This window comes from Ranitomeya variabilis, chromosome 4, assembly GCF_051348905.1.
Source record: "Ranitomeya variabilis isolate aRanVar5 chromosome 4, aRanVar5.hap1, whole genome shotgun sequence".
Taxonomy (NCBI): domain Eukaryota; kingdom Metazoa; phylum Chordata; class Amphibia; order Anura; family Dendrobatidae; genus Ranitomeya; species Ranitomeya variabilis.
The window spans coordinates 203138551-203157816 of NC_135235.1; the positions used below are offsets into that span (position 1 = coordinate 203138551).

A 19266-nucleotide genomic window follows, 5' to 3' on the forward strand; every position below is an offset into this window, starting at 1 on the left:
ACAGCAATGAAAAGGCCGAGCATGCAACGCACAGTGCATTGTCAGTTTTTCTCTTTATTTAAAGGGGAAGTGTTTTGTAACAGTTCTTAGAAACCACAAAACAGAAAGTATAGCCAAAGTCTATTAGCAAAGTGTCAAATTCCCCAAGTGACAAATGCTGCAAGTTGCACATGCCAGAAGTTGTCACAATTAGCCTTGAGGGCCATTAGACAGCCTAATCCATGGGTAATTCTAGAGCAGGAAAGAGTTAAGATTTACTATGGGCCCTAAAAAGACAGATAAGTGTTACAAGCGCCCATTCAAACTGTTAAGGTACCTTCACACGAAGCGACGCTGCAGCGATAGCGACAACAATGCCGATCGCTGCAGCGTCGCTGTTTGATCGCTGGAGAGCTGTCACACAGACCGCTCTCCAGCGACCAACGATGCCGAGGTCCCCGGGTAACCATCGGGTTGCTAAGCGCAGGGCCGCGCTTAGTAACCCGCTGTTTACCCTGGTTACCAGCGTAAAAGTAAAAAAAACAAACAGTACATGCTCACCTGCGCGTCCCCTGCCGTCCGCTTCCTGACACTGACTGAGCTCCGGCCCTAACAGCAGAGCGGTGACGTCACCGCTGTGCTTTCATTTTCACTTTAGGGCCGGCGCTCAGTAAGTGTCAGGAAGCGGACGCTGGGGGACGCGCAGGTGAGCATGTACTGTTTGTTTTTTTTACTTTTACGCTGGTAACCAGGGTAAACATCGGGTTACTAAGCGCGGCCAAGCGCTTGGTAACCCGATGTTTACCCTGGTTACCAGTGTAAAACATCGCTGGTATCGTTGCTTTTGCTTTCAAACACAACGATACACAGCGATCGGACGACCAAATAAAGTTCTGGACTTTATTCAGCGACCAGCGACATCACAGCAGGATCCTGATCGCTGCTGCGTGTCAAACGAAACGATATCGCTAGCGAGGACGCTGCAACGTCACGGATCGCTAGCGATGTCGTTTCGTGTGAAGGTACCTTTAGAATTAGCTCACTGATGGAAACTCTGCAAAAATTGCAAAAATGATTCTTAGCCTCAAATAAATGCATTGAAGATAAAAAAAATAAGAAATACAAATTTGGCCCCCAAAGGTGATAACCCTCCACTATGAGTGTACGTAGACATAAAGCTTGCTTACCTGTCAATCAGGATCTTCTGCAGACATGTGTTGATCAGATTGGCCACTAGGGGGCAGTTGTCTCGCCTTACAGTCTCTATTCCCTTGCAGTCCATTTTATCGTGGGTGTCTGGGTTGGAAGAAAAGTACAGACCGGCGTATCTCTTCTTGTTGATCAGCAGATATGGAAAATACACCTAGTATATAAAACAAAAATATATTTAGAAAGATTTACCCTGGAAAAACAAGAAATTTTAATTATTGGAAAAAAAAAACAATCAATGTTCTGAGCTGTTTGTTCCAATGCATTTTATCCTCCACCTTATCTAAGACCAGGGAGACCCCAGGCTGAAGGCCACCATAGTGGATCCCTCCCAGGAGGGTGCTGTTATTTCGCAGATCACCTATCCCCCACCTTAATGAAGACCATGGAGACCCCAGGCTGAACGCCACCAAAGTGGATCCCTCCCAGGAGGGTGCCGTTATCTCACTGGTCAACTATTCCCCACATTATCTAAGACCAAGGAGACCTCAGGCTGAAGGCCACCATAGTGGATTCCCCCAGGAGGGTGCCGTTATCTCACTAGTCAACCATTCCCCACATTATCTAAGACCAAGGAGACCCCAGGTTGAAGGCCACCATAGTGGATCCCCCCCAGGAGGGTACCGTTATCTCACTGGTCAACTATTCCCCACATTATCTAAGACCAAGGAGACCTCAGGCTGAAGGCCACCATAGTGGATCCCCCCCAGGAGGGTGCCGTTAGCTCACTGGTCAACGATTCCCCACATTATCTAAGACCAAGAAGACCCCAGGCTGAAGGCCACCATAGTGGATCCCTCCCAGGAGGGTGCCGTTATCTCACTGGTCAACGATTCCCCACATTATCTAAGACCAAGGAGACCCCAGGTTGAAGGCCACCATAGTGGATCCCCCCCAGGAGGGTACCGTTATCTCACTGGTCAACTATTCCCCACATTATCTAAGACCAAGGAGACCTCAGGCTGAAGGTCCCCATAGTGGATCCCCCCCAGGAGGGTGCAGTTATCTCACTGGTCAACTATTCCCCACATTATCTAAGACCAAGGAGACCTCAGGCTGAAGGCCACCATAGTGGATCCCCCCCAGGAGGGTGCCGTTATCTCACTGGTCAACTATTCCCCACATTATCTAAGACCAAGGAGACCTCAGGCTGAAGGCCACCATAGTGGATCCCCCCCAGGAGGGTACCGTTATCTCTCTGGTCAACTATTCCCCACATTATCTAAGACCAAGGAGACCTCAGGCTGAAGGCCACCATAGTGGATCCCCCCCAGGAGGGTGCCGTTATCTCACTAGTCAACTATTCTCCACATTATCTAAGACCAAGGAGACCCCAGGTTGAAGGCCACCATAGTGGATCCCTCCCAGGAGGGTGCAGTTATCTCACTGGTCAACTATTCCCCACCTTATCGAAGACCAGAGAGACCCCAGGCTGAACGCCACCATAGCGGATCCCTCCTAGGAGGGTACCGTTATCTTGCTGGTCACCTATCCCCCACATTATCGAAGACCAGGGAGACCCCCAGCTGAACGCCACCATAGTGGATCCCTCAAAGATGGGTGCCGTTATCTCACTGGTCACCTATTGCCCTACTGCCACTTCCGTGCCAAGTTCTGTACTATTGTGCAAGGTTATCAAGAGGGTGAACAATACAGACAGCACATGGGCGAAAAACAGTGATATTAGAATAACACCTTAGAGAAAAATCAATGAGAGGGGAATAAACCTAAGCAGGCCACAAACACATGGCCGTGATTCAGCAGAACAAGGCCGATCAGTTCTTAGTGAAATCAATCAGACCAACAACGTGCCGAATCAGACCAGCTCATCAAAGAAATAGTTTACAAAAATATCTTGACCGTCCCTTGTCTTCTCGTGGATGGGCATCACTCCTTAGTACGAGTGTGATGTTCCCTTGTGAAGGCCTCTTGAATGACTTCACACCACTAATACGGTAATGGAGGTCTGTCCTCTTCAGCGATAAGTCAGGCTTTTGTCCTGCCGGAGACTGATCTGGGCAAAGCCAAGAAATGGCTTTCACCATGGAAAGACATACCGGTCCTACTCCTGGGATTATGGTGTAGGAGTGGCATAATGTACAGTAGCTGGACCCCTCTAGTCTTCATCTCAGGTGCACTAACTGCTCGAGATTACATAGACTGGGTGGTGGAACCAATGGTGTGGCCATTTCTCTAAAGTGATCAGTTTTTCGACACAACTCCAGACCACATGTTGCTCATCTTACTGCGAGTATCCTGCGTGGCCTAAACCTGCTCCCATGGCTGCAGCGTCTCCAGACTTGTCTCCCATCGAGCACATCTGGGACATCATTGGTCGGTGACTACACAGGCGCTGCCAGCAGCGGATTTTGATGATTTGGCCAAGTGAATTCAGTGCGGCAGACCCTTCCTGAGACGACCATTAATAACCCCAAGGCTGTAAGTGCGGGGATTTCTGCCCGTGGTACTCGTACTCCGGAATGAATACATCGATAGGGATGATTGACAATGACGGAGCTCATCAGCAATTGTAACGGGCACAAACCTTTTCAAACTCCAACTTTATGGGAGGCGTGAAATGACTGGAGACCCACGCGGCGGCTTCTCGTCCGATCTCCATGGCTTCAGAAACTGTCTGAACTCCGAGTTTGCACATCACAGAGTCAGTGTCACCATAAATAACCTGCAGACAGAACACGTACCGGTTATAATGGCGTCCCACCGCGACACCGGAGACTGGATGTCACATAAATGATGCCTACCTTGGCGTCTGCTTTGTAACCATTGGCAAGAGTGTACTGCGACTCCACCAGTTGTTTGGTCTGCTCAATCATCTGTCTGCCAAAGCCAGTGACACTCTACAAGAAGAAGGAGAATTCACTTTATTCTTAGTCTAGAAAACTCCTAATGAACCCACTCATTGCTGCCAAGGAAAAGTCTCCACTGCCTATATATGCATAGAAATATTATTACTATTATTATTATTTATAATATTATATGCACTTAAAAGAATAATATATATATATACTGCTCAAAAAAATAAAGGGAACACTTAAACAACAGAATATAACTCCAAGTAAATCAAACTTCTGTGAAATCAAACTGTCCACTTAGGAAACAACACTGATTGACAATCAGTTTCACATGCTGTTGTGCAAATGGAATAGACAACAGATGGAAATTATTGGCAATTATCAAGACACCTTCAATAAAGGAGTGGTTCTGCAGGTGGGGACCACAGACCACATCTCAGTACCAATACTTTCTGGCTGATGTTTTAGTCACTTTTGAATGTTGGTTGTGCTTTCACACTCGTGGTAGCATGGGATGGCCTCTACAACCCACACAAGTGGCTCAGGTAGTGCAACTCATCCAGGATGGCACATCAATGTGAGCTGTGGCAAGAAGGTTTGCTGTGTCTGTCAGCGTAGTGTCCAGAGGCTGGAGGCGCTACCAGGAGACAGGCCAGTACACTAGGAGACGTGGAGGGTGCCATAGGAGGGCAACAACCCAGCAGCAGGACCGCTACCTCTGCCTTTGTGCAAGGAGGAACAGGAGGAGCACTGCCAGAGCCCTGCAAAATGACTTCCAGCAGGCCACAAATGTGCATGTATCTGCACAAACGGTTAGAAACCAACTCCATGAGGATGGTCTGAGTGCCCGATGTCCACAGATGGGGGTTGTGCTCACAGCCCAACACTGCGCAGGACGCTTGGCATTTGCGACAGAACACCAGGGTTGGCAAATTCGCCACTGGCGCCCTGTGCTGTCATGTGACAGACGTGATAGTCTGGAGACGCCGTGGAGAGCGATCTGCTGCCTGCAACATCCTTCAGCATGACCGGTTTGGCAGTGGGTAATGGTGTGGGGTGGCATTTCTTTGGAGGGCCGCACAGCCCTCCATGTGCTTGCCAGAGGTAGCCTGACTGCCATTAGGTACCGAGATGAGATCTTCAGACCCCTTGTGAGAACATATGCTGGTGCGGTTGGCCCTGGGTTCCTCCTTATGCAGGACAATGCCAGACCTCATGTGGCTGGAGTGTGTCAGCAGTTCCTGCAAGATGAAGGCATTGAAGCTATGGACTGGCCCGCCCGTTCCCAGACCTGAATCCGATTGAACACATCTGGGACATCATGTCTCGCTCCATCCACCAACGTCACGTTGCACCAGACTGTCCAGGAGTTGGCGGATGCTTTAGTCCAGGTCTGGGAAGAGATCCTTCAGGAGACAATCCGCCGCCTCATCAGGAGCATGCCCAGGCATTGTACAGTAGGGAGGTCATACAGGCACGTGGAGGCCACACACACTACTAAGCATCATTTCCTTGTTTTGAGGCATTTCCACTGAAGTTGGATCAGCCTGCAATTTGATTTTCCACTTTGATTTTGAGTATCGTTCCAAATCCAGACCTCCATAGGATATTAGTTGTGATTTACATTGATGATTTTTATGTTTTATTGTTCTCAACGCATTCCACTATGCAATGAATAAAGATTTACAAGTGGAATATTTCATTCAGTGATATCCAGGATGTGGCATTTTAGTGTTCCCTTTATTTTTTTGAGCAATATATATATATATATATATATATATATATATATATATATATATATATATATATATATATATATATGTGTGTGTGTATCTACTATATAATTGTCTAAGGGGTACTACCGTCTGTCTGTCTGTCTCGGATATTCATTGGTCATGGCCTCTGTCTGTCATGGAAATCCAACTCGCTGATTGGTCGTGGCAAAACAGCCACGACCAATCAGCGACGGGCACAGTCCGGCGCCAAAATGGCCGCTCCTTCCTCCCCGTAGTCAGTGCCAGCTCCATTATCCCCTCCAGTCAGCGCTCACACAGGGTTAATGGCAGCGCTAATGGACCCCGTTATGCCGCGGTGTAACGCACTCCATTAACGCTGCTATTAACCCTGAGTGACCAAATTTTTACTTTTGATGCTGCCTATGCAACATCAATAGTAAAAAGATCTAATGTTAAAAATAATAAAAAAAAATAAAAAATCATTATATACTTGCCTTCCGCCGCCTTTCCCGGTCCTCGCGACGCTCCGGTGACCGCTCCATGCAAGCGGCAGGTTCCGGTGCTAAGGATGATATGTGACAAGGACCTGCCATGACGTCACGGTCATGTGACCGCGACGTCATCACAGGTCCTACGAGAAGGACCTGCCATGATGTCACGGTCATGTGACCACGACGTCATCACAGGTCCTGAGCTCATACCAACCCTGGGCCCAGAAGCTGCCACGTGCACCGCACACAGGGCCAGGACTTCAAGGGGCCTTCGGAAGGTGAGTAAATGTTTATTTTTTATTTTAAGTCTGTATACTACGTGGCTCTGTGCTGTATACTCTGTCACTGGGCAATATACTACGTGGCTGGGCAATATACTACGTGGCTGGGCAATATACTACGTGGCTGGGCAATATACTACGTGGCTGGGCAATATACTACGTGGCTGGGCAATACACTACATGGCTGGGCAATACACTACATGGCTGGGCAATATACTACGTGGCTGGGCAATATACTACGTGACTGGGCAATATACCAGGGCTGTGGAGTTGGAGTCGGAGTTAGTTTTGGTTGGAGTCGGTAGAAATGTACCGACTCCGACTTTAAAAAAAATGTATTAATATTTCATAATTGAACTTTCATATGAATTTTATAAATGTTACTCAAATATACATGTTCTATCAAACTATGAACAACAGTGATAAGCAGTTCTGCTGGAGATAGAGACATTTCTTAGGGTACCGTTACACTAAACGATTTACCAACGATCACGACCAGCGATACGACCTGGCCGTGATCGTTGGTAAGTCGTTGTGTGGTCTCTGGAGAGCAGTCACACAGACAGCTCTCCAGCGACCAACGATGCCGAAGTCCCCGGGTAACCAGGGTAAACATCGGGTTACTAAGCGCAGGGCCGCGCTTAGTAACCCGATGTTTACCCTGGTTACCATTGTAAATGTAAAAAAAACCCAAAACACTACATACTTACATTCCGGTGTCTGCCACGTCCCTCGCCGTCAGCTTCCCGCACTGACTGTGTCAGTGCCGGCCGTAAAGCACAGCACAGCGGTGACGTCACCACTGTGCTCTGCTTTTACTTTACGGCCGGCGCTCACAGTCAGTGCGGGAAGCTGACGGCGAGGGACGTGGCAGACACCAAAATGTAAGTATGTACTGTTTTTTTTTTTTACATTTACAATGGTAACCAGGGTAAACATCGGGTTACTAAGCGCGGCCCTGCACTTAGTAACCCGATATTTACCCTGGTTACAAGCGAACACATCGCTGGATCGGTGTCACACACACCGATCCAGCGATGACAGCGGGTGATCCAGCGACGAAAGAAAGTTTCAAACGATCTGCTACGACGTACAATTCTCAGCGGGGTCCCTGATCGCAGTAGTGTGTCAGACACAGCGAGATCGTATGTATATTGCTGGAACGTCACGGATCGTGCTGTCGTAGCGACCAAAATGCCACTGTGAGACGGTACCCTTACTTCTTGTGTGTCACTGTTCTCCACTGCCCTTATCTAATCTTATACTTGGTTAACCTCATGGTGCCCCAACCCCCCTACTTACAATGTATGAAACTGAAAGTGAAAATGTGTTGCAAATTCTTAGTAGTAAAGCTCCTCCTCTAGACTAGATGATTACTAGGTGTGCGTCTTCCAAGCATCTCACAGCTGCTACTCAGAAGAGGAAGACTGTAAGAAGTATTATCCTTACAACAAACTTTGCATCAGTTAACTGTGAGTACATGAGGAATAACAGTATTACTGACCACTCTGAGGGTATGTGCACACGTCCGGATTTCTTGCAGAAATTTCCTGAAGAAAACCGGAAATTTTCTGCAAGAAATCCACATTTTTTTTTTGCGGTTTTTTTTCGCGTTTTTTTTAGCATTTTGCAAGCGTAACATAGTGTTTGACAAGTGTGACCAACTTTTACTATAGATGCTGCTTATGCAGCATCTATAGTAAAAGATACAATGTTTAAAAATAATAAAAAAAATAAAAAAATGGTTATACTCACCCTCTGCAGACAGCCAATCTCCTCAGCGGCGTCCGTTCCTATAGATGCCGGTGTGGTTCAGGACCTTCGATGACGTCGTGGCTTGTTATTGGTCGCGTGAGTCACATGAGCGGTCACGCGACCAATCACAAGACAGTGACGTCATCACAGGTCCTGAACCACACCATCTATAGGAACGGAAGAGAGAGCATGCACCGGAGAGGCGGGAACACTTCGGGGGCCATCAGAGGGTGAGTATAGGACTATTTTTTATTTTAATTCTTTTTTTTTTACCAATTATATGGTGCCCAGTCCGTGGAAGAGAGTCTCCTCTCCTCCACCCTGGGTACCAACCGCACATAATCTGCTTACTTCCCGCATGGTGTGCACAGCCCCGTGCGGGAAGTAAGCAGATCAATGGGCTCCTAGGTGTGCGGAATCCCCGCAATTCCGCATTTTTAATGAACATGTTGCTTTTTTTTACGCGATGCGATTTTTTCGTGGAAAAAATCACAACATTTGCACAAAAAATGCGGAATACCCTGTAAATAATAGGAGGCATATGTAAGCGTTTTTTTCGCGTTTTTATAGCGAAAAAACGCGAAAAAAACGTGAAAAATCCTGAACGTGTGCACATGGCCTATCAGTTGTACGACCTGGCAATAATTTTGTACAATTGTTTTTAGGAAAAACAATTGTCATTTGGATTGTGAATGCAGAATTAAAAACCTGAGAATGTCAAAGAAGCGTGACATTAAGGCCATGTGCACACGTTCAGTATTTTTCGCATTTTTTCGCTATAAAAACGCGAAAAAAAAAACGCAAAAAAACCGCTAACATATGCTACCTATTATTTACAGTGTATTCCGCATTTCTTGTGCAAATGTTGCATTTTTTTCCGTGAAAAAATCGCATTGCGGAAAAAAAAGCAACATGTTCATTAAAAATGCGGAATTGCGGGGATTCCGCACACCTGGGAATGCATTGATCTGCTTACTTCCCGTACGGGGCTGTGCCCACCATGCGGGAAGTAAGCAGATTATGTGCAGTTGGTACCCAGGGTGGAGGAGAGGAGACTCTCCTCCACGGACTGGGCACCATATAATTGGTAAAAAAAAAAGAATTAAAATAAAAAATAGTGATATACTCACCCTCTGTTGGCCCCCGGAGTCTTCCCCCCTCTCAGCGCTGCATGCTCTCTTACGTTCCTATAGATGCTCTGTGTGAAGGACCTGCGATGACGTTGCGGTCTTGTGATTGGTCGCGAGACTGCTCATGTGACCGTGACGTCACCGAAGGTCCTGCACGCACCATCTATCTATAGGAACGGACGCCGCTTAGGAGATCAGTTGTCTGCAGGTGAGTATAACCATTTTTTTTTTTTTTATTATTATTTTTAAACATTCTATCTTTTACTATAGATGCTGTATAGGCAGCATCTATAGTAAAAAGTTGGTCACACTTGTCAAACACTATGTTTGACAAGTGTGACCAACCTGTCAGTAAGTTTTGCAAGCGATGCTACAGATCGCTTGGAAAACTTTAGCATTCTGCAAGCTAATTACGCTTGCAAAATGCTAAAAAAACGCGAAAAAAAGGGGGAAAAAACGCAAAAAAAAATGTGGATTTCTTGCAGAAAATTTCCGGTTTTCTTCAGGAAATTTCTGCAAGAAATCCTGACGTGTGCACATACCCTAAATCAGCTGTATTTGAACATTTCACCATCACTCAAGATAGAAAACATTATGTCTGTCAGTGTATGACAAATGATCCAGACGAAAACAAATGCTGTGAAGCCAAGATCAGTGCATATTCAGGCAAAGATAAAAATGCTCCTACCAGAGCTTCTAATCTAAAGAGACATTTACAGCGCTTTCATCCGGAAGTACTGAAAGCAGTGGATGAGAAAGACTGCATCCAAACCAATGAACCAGTGCCCAGCTCTTCCAGCCAAACAAAGGAGCAGAGAACTTTGCTGCCATCAGTTGCAAGATATTTTGTCAGTGACAGTTACTGTGACAATGACAGTAGATACATTTAAAAAACAGATCATAGAGCTTGTTGTAAAGGATAGTGTGCCTATTTCATTATTTTCACGACTAGCTTTTATGTGTCTGAATGGGGAAATAGCCCACAAGCTTGGTGTTTCTCTGGAGAGAGAGAGAGAGTATTAGAAAATTACTAATCGAAGAAGCTTTTAAACAAAGGAAGAACTTAAAAAAACTCTCAAGGGACGCTTTCTGTTTCTTAAAATGGATGCCTGCACAAGTCACAGAGTGAACTATTTTGCCATCAATGTCCGATTTGTTTGTGACAAAAATGAAATAGTTACCAAGACATTGGCAGTAAAAGACACCAAAGCTCATCACACAAGTGAGTTTCTCCAGGTCTTGGTGGAAAAGGTTCTGCAAGACTATGAACTTAAAAAAGAGCAAGTTATTTCTGTCGTAACTGACAATGCTTCAAATATGATAAGTACTATTAAGCTAATGTATGAGAGTAATGATGGTGACCAGCAGCTAGAAGAACATTCTGGGTCCACAGACACAGAAATGTTTGAAATAGAGGAACACAGTATTGTAACTGAGGAGCAAACTGAGGTTGCTTCAGATGAACAGCAACATGATAGTTTAGATGATCTTGTTGAAACTGTGTCAATGCGTTCTTTCATTCATCACATGCGCTGTGTTGTGCATATGCTACAGCTGGCTATAAGAGACAGTCTGCAAGAAGGACATGCTGCACTGATTGGCAAGGTGAGAAAATTGGCTACTGTTGCCAGAACCCCTAAAGTTGGCTCAATTTTGAAGAGACGTGCTGGAAAAGGGGCAATTATTGATCAAGCCACACAATGGGGCAGTACTTACCTAATGATTCAGCGCTTGGTTAAACTGAAAACCTTTCTTGTAGACATGGCTAACCCTCAACTGACGCTAAATGAAAATCAGTGGAATCAGGTGATTGAGCTGGAAAAATTGCTAGAGCACCCATTTACAGTGACTAAAAAATTACAAGCAGAGGACTTAACTCCAGGTATTTTCTTAAAGGAGTGGAAGAACCTGATGTTTCGCCTGTCCCAAAGAGGAGGGTTAATTGCAAGTGGCATTGCTACATCGATGAAACTGAGAGAGGAGCTACTATTACAAAATAACATTCTTTTGGCAGCTGTTTATGTAGACCCAATGCATCGGATTCCTCTAGATGATCAACAGCTAACTAAAGGAAAAGAAGCTCTGTTTGAAATAGCAGTAAGGATGAAAGGGTTGCAGAACAGTCAGGAGGAACAAGAAGAATTTGGTCGTCCTGCCACATCTTCACCCTCATCAACTGATGAAGAATTTAATTTAGAAAAATATTTGGATCACAAGGACCGTGCAAAGCGTTCCCGCATAGAAGAAGAGTCATCCCCATCAAAGAACACAGCCAGTACATTTCAGCAGAATTTTTCATATGCACTAAAAGAAATTGAGAAATTTGACCGTTCATCAAAAATAACAGTGCAACAAGCGATTCCTCTGTATCCTGACATTGTCAGAGATGTTGCCCGAGTGGTTACTGCTTTGCCACCAACCCAAGTTAGTGTAGAGAGGTTTTTCTCTGCTCTCAAAATAACTAGATCAGATTTGAGGGCATCCATGAAGGAGGATCTGACAGAGGCAATACTTTTTCTGAGGACAAATTTATAGATTTCTTCTTATTAACTGCCTAACAGTGTTTATTGCATATTTATTACAAGAGTTTATAAAAGTTTATAAAAGTTATTTGCTATATTCTAATTGTATTCTAATAAACATAGTTTTTGCTCTAAGTGGTCTGATTACTTATATGATGGTGAGAAACTGAATAAGCACGTTGTTAATATTTTACAACAGTAAATTTATTGTTACGAATTGGCCATTTATGAAGGAGTCGGAGTCGGAACCTGATAAAATCCAGGAGTCGGAGTTGCAACTGTGGCTTACCGACTCCACAGCCCTGCAATATACTATGTGACTGGGCAATATACTACGTGGCTGGGCAATATACTACGTGACTGGGCAATATACTACGTGGCTGGGCAATATACTACGTGGCTGGGCAATATACTACGTGGCTGGGGAATATACTTTGTAGCTGGGCAATATACTACGTGGACATGCATACTCTAGAATACCCGATGCGTTAGAATGATATACTATATATATATATATATATATATATATATATATATATATATATATATATTGGTTTGTGTCATCATTTTCTGAGATCCGCAATTTGTTTTTTATTTTTCAGTTGGTGGAACTTTGCAAGGTTCCTTTCTTTTGCGTGCCAAGGTGACGGTTTTATTTCTACCATTTTGGGTTACCTGTAACATTTTGATCTCTTTTTATTGTCATTTTTGGGGGGGGGGGTAATTATGGCGACATAAAACAAATAATAAATGAATACATTTTTGCATTTACAATTTTTTTTCTTGTTCAAACATTTTTATTGTTTAGGAGTTTGGGCAATCTGGCAAACAGTGATACCAAAAATGCATTATTTTTTAATTTACATTTTGAGATTTAAGTTAGATAGATATGTAATAGGACAAGATGACACCCACTGAAGGACACCCTCTAGACGTCTCTACTGAGTAACGACTCTCCTTTGGTGTTTCCTACTAGACAGCACTGGATGAAGTATTGAGACAGCAGGAAACCACCAGCTCAAGATGAAAATGTCACTATAATCCCAGACTGATGATTTCTTGGACTGTGGGCCGTAAAAGTAAAAGTAACAATTCAGGGAAAACTGCAGAGAAAATAAAAGGTGAGGGGGATATAACATTGAAAAAAATAAAATAATACATCTTTAAGGCTGGATGGCTCCTTATCTATAAACTGGGAAGTTTACAATTTGGCAAGATTGGGTGAGTTCCTGCTGTCATGTCAATGTACAGGACAGATAAGCCCCGACCTCGGCACAACCCCCTCAAAGGCTCAAAATGTGGAAAGACCTCTGCTGCAACCTCTCCCTCCCTTTCACCCCCGGAAGGATATTTGTTCAATGTCTGGTTTTACCTTCCATGTTATGTAACGCTGGACGCCTTCCCTCCAAGCACCAACGGGTGCTAGCAGACGACCCGCGCCCAGCAATATGGTAGCAGTGCCGCTCAAAGGATTCTTGTGACCATAACACTCACCCAAAAGTGCCCATCTCGTTAAACACAGTGATTCTATTACAACACTGTGCAATACGATGACACCAGAGAGAGAGTAAAAGAAGCCAATAAAGTAGAGAAAAGCATCAGAAAACCTCTGTCAGCAGGATTCTGCTATTTAATCTGATGTAGGTGCAGAGACCCTGATTCCAGGGGCGTACAGTTGTGCTCAAAAGTTTACATACCCTGGCAGAATTTTTCCTTTCTTGGCCTTTTTACAGACAATGTGAATGATAACACCAAAACTTTTTCTCCACTCATGGTTAGTGGTTGGGTGAAGCCATTTATTGTCAGACTACTGTGTTTTCTTTTTTTAAATCATAATGACAACCCAAAACATCCAAATGACACTGATCAAAAGTTGACATACCCTGGTGATTTTGGCCTGATAACATGCACAGAAGTTGACAGAAATGGGTGTGAATCGCTGCTAAAGGTAACATCCTCACCTGTGACCTATTTGCTTGTAATTAGTGTGTGTGCCTAAAAGCTAAATGAGTTTCTGGGATCCAGACAGACTCTTGCATCTTTCATCCTGCCGCTGACGGTTCTGGATTGTGAGTCATGGGGAAAGCAAAAGAATTGTCAATGGATCTACGAGAAAAGGTAGTTGAACTGTATAAAACAGGAAAGGCATACACAAAGATATCCAAGGAATTGCTAATGCCAGTCAGCAGCGTTCAAACTGTGATTAACAAATGGAAAATCAGGGGCTCTGTAAAAACAAATTCACGGGCAGGTAGACCAATAAAAATGGTGTCCACAACTGCCAGGAAAATTGTTTGGGATGCAAAGAAAACCCCACAAATAACATCAGCTGAAATACAGGACTCTCTGAAAGCTAGCGGTGTGGTTGTTTCAAGATGCACAATAAGGAGGCACCTGAAGAAAAATGGGCTGCATGGTCGAGTCGCCAGAAAAAAACCATTACTGCGCAAATGCCACAAAGTATCTCGCCTATAATACGCAAAACAGCACAGAGACAAGCCTCAAAACTTCTGGAACAAGGTAATTTGGAGTGTTAAGACCAAAATTGAACTTTTTGGCCACAACCATAAACGTTACATTTGGAGAGAGGTCAACAAGGCCTATGATGAAAGGAACACCATTCCTACTGTAAAGCACGGAGGTGAATCGCTGATGTTCTGAGGTTGTGTGAGCTATAAAGGCACAGGAAACTTGGTCAGAGTTGAAGGAAAAGGAGATTTTTGTGTACTCACCGTAAAATCTCTTTCTCTTAGCCTCTAATTGGGAGACACAGGACCATGGGTGTTATGCTGCTGTCCACTAGGAGGCGACACTATGCATAATCTGAAAAAGATTAACTGTGGCTCCTCCTCTGCAGTATACACCCCTGGACGGCATCAGCCTTCTCCAGTTTTGTGCAACAGCAGTAGGAGGAACGTAACATGAATAACATAATTATGCCTGTAAGAAGGCAACTATGTACGAGCTCAAGAAAACAATATGAGAACTCAACAGTTACAACGGCCCGGAAAGGGCAACAGGGTGGGAGCTGTGTCCCCCAATTAGAGGCTAAGAGAAAGAGATTTTACGGTGAGTACACAAAAATCTCCTTTAGGGCTTGTTCACACGATCCTTTTTTGCCTGCGGATTTTTCAGGTCCTGATTCTAAAAACCCGCAGTGCAAACCCGCGGTGGTTTACCTTTGCGGGTTTTTGTGCGGTTTCTCCTGCGGATTCCACTGCGGGTTTCCAACTGCACTTTCCTATTGGTGCTGTTGGAAAACAGGAGCGGAATCCGCAGAAAGAATAGACATGGTACTTCTTTTTTTCCGCAGAAAATCAGCGTGGATTTTCATGCCGAAAAAAGGATAGTGGGCACAGCGGTTTTTGTTTTCCATAGGGTAACATTGTACTGTACCCTGCATGGAAAAAGGATGCGGATCCGCAGCCTCAAAACCGCTGCGGATCCGCAGCAAAAACCGCAGCGTGTGAACATAGCCTTACTCTGTCGCCTCATTGGGGGACACAGGACCATGGGACGTCCTAAAGCAGTCCCTGGGTGGGAAGCAATGGACGAATATTGTGCAGACAGGCCCCTATACTTAGCGCACCGCCGCCTGCAGAACACGTCTACCCAGGCTCGCGTCCGCTGAGGACTGGGTATGAACCCTGTAGTGTTTAGTAAACATGTGTAGGCTAGTCCAAGTGGCCGCCTTACACACTTGTTGTGCCGAAGCCTGGTGCCGAATGGCCCAGGAGGCCCCTACTGCCCGTGTAGAGTGTGCCGTAATACCGGCTGGAAGAGGAGAATTCCTAAGGCGGTAGGCCTCTTGTATGGTGGATTTGATCCACCTGGCAAGGGTAGCTTTGGAAGCTGGCAGACCCTTGTTGCCGCCTTCCGGAAGGAGGAAAAGAGAATCAGACCTCCGGAAGGACGCAGTCCTAGACACGTATATACGCAATGCCCTGACGAGGTCAAGCGTGTGTAGAGCCTTCTCCACTCTATGAACCGGAACCGGACAAAGGGATGGTAGCGAAATTTCCTCATTGAGGTGGAAGTTGGACACAACCTTCGGAAGGAAGGATGGGACCGTACGAAGAATTACCTTGTCCTGGTAAAAAGCCAGGAAGGGCCGTCTGCAGGAGAGTGAGGTCAGTTCAGACACCCTGCGTAGCGAGGTGATTGCCACCAGGAAAACCACCTTCAGGGAGAGAAGATGGAGCGGGACCTCCTTAAGGGGTTCGAAGGGTGGTTCCTGCAATGCTGTCAGGACCAGGTTGAGGTCCCACGTTTCTAGTGGTCGTCTGTAAAGGGGAACCAATCGGGAAACCCCCTGAATAAAAGTCCTTACTTGCGGCTTGGTAGCAATGCGCCTTTGAAAAAGCACTGAGAGGGCTGACACCTGGCTCTTAAGCGAGCCCAATGACAGCCTGGCCTCCAGACCCGATTGGAGAAAACCAAGTACTTTGGGTAGGAAATAAGGGAGTGGGGTCTGGCCACGAGATTCGCACCAGATAAAGAAAGCTTTCCAGGTACGGTAATAAATCTTGGCAGAGGCTGGCTTCCGTGCCCTGATCATGGTTCCAATGACGTCCGGCGAGAGCCCTGCCTGGGTTAGAACCCAGGTCTCAAGGGCCACGCCGTCAAATTGAGAGCCCCTGAGTTCTGGTGGTAGAACGGGCCTTGTGATAGAAGATTGTGGCGGTCGGGGAGACGCCAGGGGGCATCTGCTGTAAGTTGTACGATGTCGGCGTACCATGTACATCTGGGCCAGTCCGGTGCAATTAGGATGGTTGGAACTCCCTCTTGTTTGATCTTCCTCACCACTCTGGATATCAGGGGGAGAGGTGGAAAAATGTACAGAAGCTGGAACTGGGTCCAGTCCTGAACCAGAGCGTCTGCTCCGAGCGACCGCGGATCGTGTGTTCAGGCCATGAAGTTGGAGACCTTGGCATTGAAGTGGGATGCCATTAGGTCCACATCCGGGGTCCCCCAGCGATGGCAGCTCTGGCGAAAAATTTCGGGATGGAGAGACCACATTCCCGAGTCTATTACTTGTCGGCTGAGGAAGTCTGCTTCCCAGTTGTCCACCCCTGGAATGTGGACCCCCAAGAGAACCGACCCTGTGTCCTCCGCCCAGTGGAGGATATGTGACACTTCTCGCATCGCCTGGGTACTGCGGGTCCCCCCTTGGTGATTCACATATGCCACAGCCGTGGCATTGTCCGACTGTATTCTGATGTGAGAGGCTGCCAGTAAGTGATGAAAGGCCCTCAAAGCCAGGAGGATGGCACGAATTTTCAGGATGTTGATGGGCATGGTCGATTCCACTGGGGACCACTTGCCCTGTGCCCTGTGGTGTAGGTGCACTGCACGCCAACCCGTCAGGTTCGCATCGGTGGTCAGAACTTTCCAATGACTTGTGAGAAAGGATTTCCCCTTTGCTAGCGAGGTTGGCTTGAGCCACCAGTGCAGGGACCTCTTGGTTGACATTAGCCGGAACTCACTGTCAAGAGAGAAAGGGTTCTTGTCCCAGGACTTGAGGATGGCTAGTTGGAGAGGCCTGAGGCGAAACTGGGCAAATGGGACTGCTTATATTGCTGCCCCCATCTTGCCGAGGACTCTCATGGCAAACCGGAGAGATCGAGGGGGTTTGCGGAGGAGAGTGCTAACTCCTAGACGGAGAGCCAGTGCCTTGTCCTTGGGAAGGAGCACTAGACCCCTGGAGGTGTTGAATAGCATTCCCAGGAAGGTCAGAGACTGACTTGGGGTTGGTGATGACTTTTGTAGGTTGACTAACCAGCCCATGCGAATCAGAGTGTCGATTGTGATTGAGACGCTGAGCTCGCAGTCCTTGAAGGTGGGAGCCTTGATGAGTAGATCGTCCAAGTATGGAACGACTACTATGCCTCTGGAGTGCAGGACGTCCATGGTGGCTGCCATGAGTTTGGTAAACACTCTGGGAGCTGTGGCGAGTCCAAACGGGAGAGCCACAAACTGGTAGTGGTCCTGGTCGATTGCGAACCTGAGAAATCTCTGATGGGCAGGTGCAATCGGTATATGCAGGTATGCGTCTTGTATGTCTATGGAGGCGAGATATTCTCCCTTCTCCATGGACGCAATGATGGACAGAAGGGACTCCATGCGGAAGTGACGGACCCGTACGTATTTGTTGAGTTGTTTTAGGTCCAGTATGGGCCACACGCTGCCTCCTTTCTTGGGGACTACGAATAGATTGGAGTAGAACCCTCGGAAGCGCTCGGCCATGGGGACCGGTACTATGACTCCTGCTTGAAAAAGCGAGGAGACCGCTTGCCGGAAGGCACGAGCCTTGGCTGGTGGTTTTGGGGGGACAGAGCAGAAGAATCGGTCCGGTGGGTTGGAGGTGAACTCTATCTTGTATCCGGAAGACACTAGTTCCCTGACCCACCTGTCTTCTGTAATAGGCAGCCAGACTTGATGAAAGAGCAAAAGTCGGCAGCCTAGGGGTGTGGTGTCTTCCGGGGTCCGTGAGTCATGATGAGGAGAAAGTCTGAGATTTTCCTCCTCTGGGTTTAGACTGGGCTGCTTTTGACTGCCAGGTCTTGTCCGACCTTTGCTTGATCGTGAGTTGTCCCTGCGTGGGGAACGGTTACGATTACGCGAGACGGACCAGCCCGAAGAATTACGAAAGGATCGGAATCGAGTTTGGTTACGCTTCTTGTAAGTGCGTTTAGGTTTCAGTTGGGGAAGAGGGGTACTCTTACCCCCGGTGGCGTTGGATATCATCGTGTCCAACTGTTCACCGAAAAGTCGCCCACTGAGGTAGGGGAGGTGCGTGAGGGACTTCTTTGAGGCTGCGACGGCTTCAGCTAGGCCAAAGCCGGGGCCTAAATTAGATACCTGATGCCCAGAAGGGCTCCAAGCCGGCGCGAAAGTCCGGGAGGGGGTCGGATCTTAACCGGACCCCCCCCCCCCCCCCGGATTTAAAGGCAGGATAGCGGTGGGGCTGTAAGCGGTGAGGGGTCCCCCTGAGGCAGTATAGAGCTGGTGCTGCCGCATAGACAGGGGCGCAGGGAGCCCTGTGTCTGTCTGTGCCATGCCTGCCTGCACTCCCCCCGGCCCCAACAGGAGCCCGCAGCTGGGCTGGGGTCCCTGGATGCAGGCGCAGTGTGCTGGCCCATTGCTGGGAGCTGCAGAGTGCTGCTTGTACAGGCCTTACCTGAGGAGTCTTAACCTAATGCCCCCAGAGTGGGATTAGGGAGGGTGCTGTTGTCACCTTCAGGGGCCTTTATCCTCGCCTCGACCTCAACCCAGAAACCAAGAGGAATTGGGGAAGGAGGGGGAGTCTCGACTTCGAACCAGCACCCGAGGGACCGGGGAAGGAGCAAC

General features: G+C 46.9%; 1 protein-coding gene across 2 annotated transcripts in view; it reads right to left on the minus strand.

Moving 5' to 3' along the window:
* Window positions 1–19266, minus strand: part of POLD1 (DNA polymerase delta 1, catalytic subunit) — a 128278-nt gene that overhangs the window by 38612 nt on the left and 70400 nt on the right. For both annotated transcript variants that reach the window (XM_077259682.1, XM_077259684.1), the window contains exons 18-20: window positions 3951–4046; window positions 3734–3871; window positions 1167–1342 (exon numbers count right to left, since the gene is read on the minus strand). In XM_077259682.1, the coding sequence (XP_077115797.1) occupies window positions 1167–1342; window positions 3734–3871; window positions 3951–4046 (410 nt within the window). The remainder of the gene's footprint in view (window positions 1–1166; window positions 1343–3733; window positions 3872–3950; window positions 4047–19266) is intronic.